General features: G+C 38.4%; 1 protein-coding gene across 1 annotated transcript; it reads left to right on the top strand.

Annotated features, from left to right (window-relative positions):
• The first annotated feature begins 394 nt into the window (after window positions 1–394).
• On the top strand, window positions 395–4,104 carry LOC115967785 (putative disease resistance protein RGA1). Its single transcript, XM_031086929.1, has one exon. The coding sequence runs from the start codon at window positions 489–491 to the stop codon at window positions 3,855–3,857; it is 3,369 nt and encodes a 1,122-aa protein (XP_030942789.1). The 5' UTR covers window positions 395–488; the 3' UTR covers window positions 3,858–4,104.
• Window positions 4,105–4,310: the final 206 nt, after the last annotated feature.

Below are 4,310 nucleotides of genomic sequence, written 5' to 3'. Positions count from 1 at the left end.
GTAATATGACGGCGTCACTGTCACCGACCCCAAAGTGATAAACAAATACTAATTGATCATGCTTTTCCAAATTTGATTCTTCCGCGTGAATCAAATGGATGGATCCAATGTGACAGAATTAGTGGAGCAATTGATTGATCCTTCGGAGTAATTACTGGGTTATAAAGTAACAGAGGAGCAATTACTAATGAGCTGGAGTAGATGTGGAATCCGATTCTCAAAAAAAAAAAAAAAAAGAAGATGTGGAATCCACTAATGGGTAGTTTAGTCAAAACTGTATGGAGCCAGATGTGCAAATCACCAATCGCAGCTTGCTGGGCACACAAACTTTGGCACAACTTTGTAGAAAGACTTAAACAACAGGTAAATTAGGCCTTGAAGCAAAATACTAGCTGATTAAAGCATTTCATTTCTGGCAATACACTTCTCTTCAACTATCCTGTATTCCTATAGCAATATATTACTAGAGTGAGTGAAAGAGAGATCATATGGCGGACTTACTTCTTTCTGCCTTGGTGAGCACTGTGGTGGGGAACTTGAGTACTTCTGCGCTAAAAGAATTTGGAGTTGCTTGGGGCTTGGGAACTGAGCTCGACAATCTTAAGAGCACGATGTCTGCCATCCGATCCGTTGTCAAATATGCAGAGGAGAAGCAGTGGAACAATGAAGTTATCATGGATTGGCTGGGAAAGCTCAAAGATGTAGCTTGTGATGCGGATAATGTTCTGGACGAGTTTGCAACTGAAGCTCTAATGCGAAAGGTGGAGAGAGAGAAAGGTGCGACTAGCGAAGTAAGTAGATTCTTTTCTCTTCCAAACAGACTTATATTTCGCATGAAAATGGCACATAAATTGAAGAATGTGAGGAATAGACTAGATGCCATTTCTAGGGAGAGATCTTTTCACTTGGGAGGGGGAGATATAAACACGGAAGCTTTTGATGTAGAAAAAAGACAAACTGGCTCACTTGTGAATGAAAGTAAGATTTATGGAAGAGATGAGGAAAAAGAAAAGATCATTGAAGTGTTGCTCACTAATGTGTCTGATGATCAAGATAATCCGGCCATTTATGCTATATGGGGTATGGGGGGCTTGGGTAAAACAACACTTGCACAATTAGTCTACAATGATGCAAGGGTGAAGAGCCATTTTGAATTGAGAATTTGGGTGTGTGTGTCAGATGATTTCCAGATAAGAAGGCTGCTAAGGGCGATCATAGAGTCTATTGATCGTGGTGCATGTAGTATTTCCGAGTTGGATCCACTACAGCAAAAGTTGCAAGAAAAATTGCGTGGGGGAAAATTTTTGCTTGTCTTGGACGATGTCTGGAATGAGAACCAAGAGGAATGGGACCGCCTAAAACATACGTTGATGTGTGGAGAGAAAGGTAGTATGCTTATAGTGACAACTCGGATTGAAAAAATTGCACTGATGATGGCCAGAGTACTTCCTATACACCACATTGGATGCTTGCCAGAGGATGAATCTTGGTCCTTATTTAAAGGACGTGCATTTGGGTTGGAAAGGGTAGAAGAAAGATCAGAATTGGAATCAATCGGCAAGGAAATAGTGAAGAAATGTGGAGGGGTACCTCTAGCAATAAATGCTCTTGGAGGCCTTGTGTGCTCAAAAAGAACGAAAAGTGAATGGTTAATTGTGAAAGAAAGTCAGATTTGGAATTTACCAAAATGTGAGAATTCCATCCTGCCTGCCCTCATGTTGAGCTATCACCATCTATCCCCACATCTTAGGCAATGTTTTGCTTATTGCTGTGTATTTCCCAAAGATCATGAGCTTAAGATGGATAAGTTGATAGAACTATGGATGGCTAATGGTTTTATTCCCTTCACAGGACCATCAGAGTTGTATGATTTTGGTGTTGGTATCTTCAATGAATTAGTACGGAGGACTTTCTTTCAAGATGTCAAGGAATATCGTGGCTATATAACATGTAAAATGCATGACCTTATGCATGAACTGGCTCAATCTATTATGAGGCATGAATGCATTGCAATGGAATCTGGTAAAGATGTGAAGGTTGAAGGCAGGCTTTTTCATATGTTTTTTGGCATGATCTCATCACAAGACATTTCTCTGAATGAGGACCTACATAAAGTTCGATCTCTACGCTCATGCATTGATGCGTTTGATTGTACAGCTTCTCTGCCATTCTTCCTGAAACAAAAGTATCTTCGGGTATTGGGTTTTAGATTTCCCGTTCAGGAAGTACCAAGATCAATCAACAATTTAAAACATTTAAGGTATCTTAACATGTCTGGGTCTATGATCAAAGTTTTACCTGAATCAACAACCTGCCTCTTGAACTTGCAAACGTTGAAACTAGATTATTGTCACTCTCTTTGTAAGTTACCCAAAGGTATGAAGCACATGAAAAACCTTATGTATCTTGGGATCACTGAATGTTTTTCTCTTACTCGTATGCCTGAAGGAATAGGACAATTAACTTGCCTCCAATCATTGAGCTTCTTCATTGTTGGCAAGGAAAAAGGTTATCAAGTAAGTGAGTTGAAAGGGCTAAACCTTCGAAAAGAGTTGAAAATAAAGGAACTTAATAATATCAGTAATTCAGTGGAGGCCAAAAATGCAAATTTGATCGGAAAACAAAATCTTCATTCGCTGAGTTTGGTTTGGCGGAGTGAAAATAAAAGCCATGCACCGGAACATGTTGAAGATGTTCTTGATGGTCTCCAACCTCATTCAAATCTGAAGGAACTGTCCATAAACAACTATCGTGGTTCAAAAATTCCAACATGGATTCAAGATTCAGTTCTTTGCGATTTGGTTGAAATTTCGCTAGATTGTTGGGAAAGATGTGAACATTTGCCACCTCTTGGAAAACTACTATTCCTCAAGGTTCTTGATATAACTGGCTGGCATGCTGTGAAATATATTGGCAATGAGTTCCATGGAGACGGTGCAATTTCGTTCCCCTCATTGAAGGAATTTAGGCTCCATAATATGCGCGATTTGGAGGAATGGAGAACAATGAATGGAAGAGAAAATTTTCCCTGCCTAAGCACATTAAGAATCACTGAGTGCCCAAAGTTAGTTGAAATTCCTATTATTCCTTCCATTACAGATTTGACTATGTGTAGAAGCAATGCAATGTTAATTAGGTCAGTGATGAATCTCACTTCACTTTCTTCCCTTGTGATTGAAGACATGGATGATGAATTGACAGTTCTTCCAGATGGACTGTTGCAAAATCATAATATGCTTAAAATTTTGAAGATTTTCAATATGCCCAATCTCAACTCACTGACTAATCAATTGGATAATCTTTCTGCATTGAATGAATTTCGTATTGAATGTTGTGACAAGATCGAAAGTCTTCCAGAAGGACTCCAAAAATTACATTCATTACGAAAATTGTACATACGGGAGTGTAATAATCTTTTGTCCTTACCAATGAATGGTTTGCAGGGCTTATCTTTACTACGGAGTCTATCCATTCGGAGCTGCAACAAATTCTACTCTTTGTCTGAGGGAATTCAATATTTAATTGCACTTGAGGATTTAGATATCATCTGGTGTTCGAAGTTAATTTCATTGCCAGAGGGTATTCAACATCTAACTGCTCTCCGTTCTCTGAGAATCTGCAACTGTGAAGACTTATCTTCTCTGCCTAAGCAGATGGGATGCCTCACATCGCTTTCAAATTTGGGAATTTTTCGCTGTCCTAATCTAATGTCTATACCAGACGAGCTACAGAATCTTACGGCACTCAAAACATTGCAAATTAGAGGATGTCCACATCTGGAGAAGCGGTGCAAGAAAGACAGTGGAGAGGATTGGCATAAAATATCTCACATCCCCGATGTTCGCATCATATCTTAGTCAGAGATACCATCATCGACGGGTTGGGGATCGCTACATTTCTTATCTTATCAAATTGTACTTGTATTTTAATATGGATATTAATATATGCGTTACTCTAATGTATGCTTGCAGTAAACTAAACCCATGATGCCTTCGATGGACAATACAATGGTACATTTACCTTTAATCTTTGCTTGTTGTTGGTGTTCAGATTTTCTTCTCTTTTTCTCCCAAAAAAAAAAAGGTTCACTTCAATTTTGTGACACACTTGTCATTTCTATTTGTATATTTGTTGTATTTTAAAATTGCTATGGACAAGCCAATTTTTTTTTTCTTGAGTTCTCAGAGATTTTCTGTTTGTCCAATCTCAATTGCCATTATCTATTGTTAATGTGTTTAGGTGTGGCAAGTTTGTATAATGTTTTTATTTTATGCAATGGTCATTATTTATTTGCCATTGTTTTTATAAAA

This window comes from Quercus lobata, chromosome 11 (assembly GCF_001633185.2).
Source record: "Quercus lobata isolate SW786 chromosome 11, ValleyOak3.0 Primary Assembly, whole genome shotgun sequence".
Classification (NCBI taxonomy): domain Eukaryota; kingdom Viridiplantae; phylum Streptophyta; class Magnoliopsida; order Fagales; family Fagaceae; genus Quercus; species Quercus lobata.
This window is presented reverse-complemented; position numbering and strand designations above follow the sequence as displayed.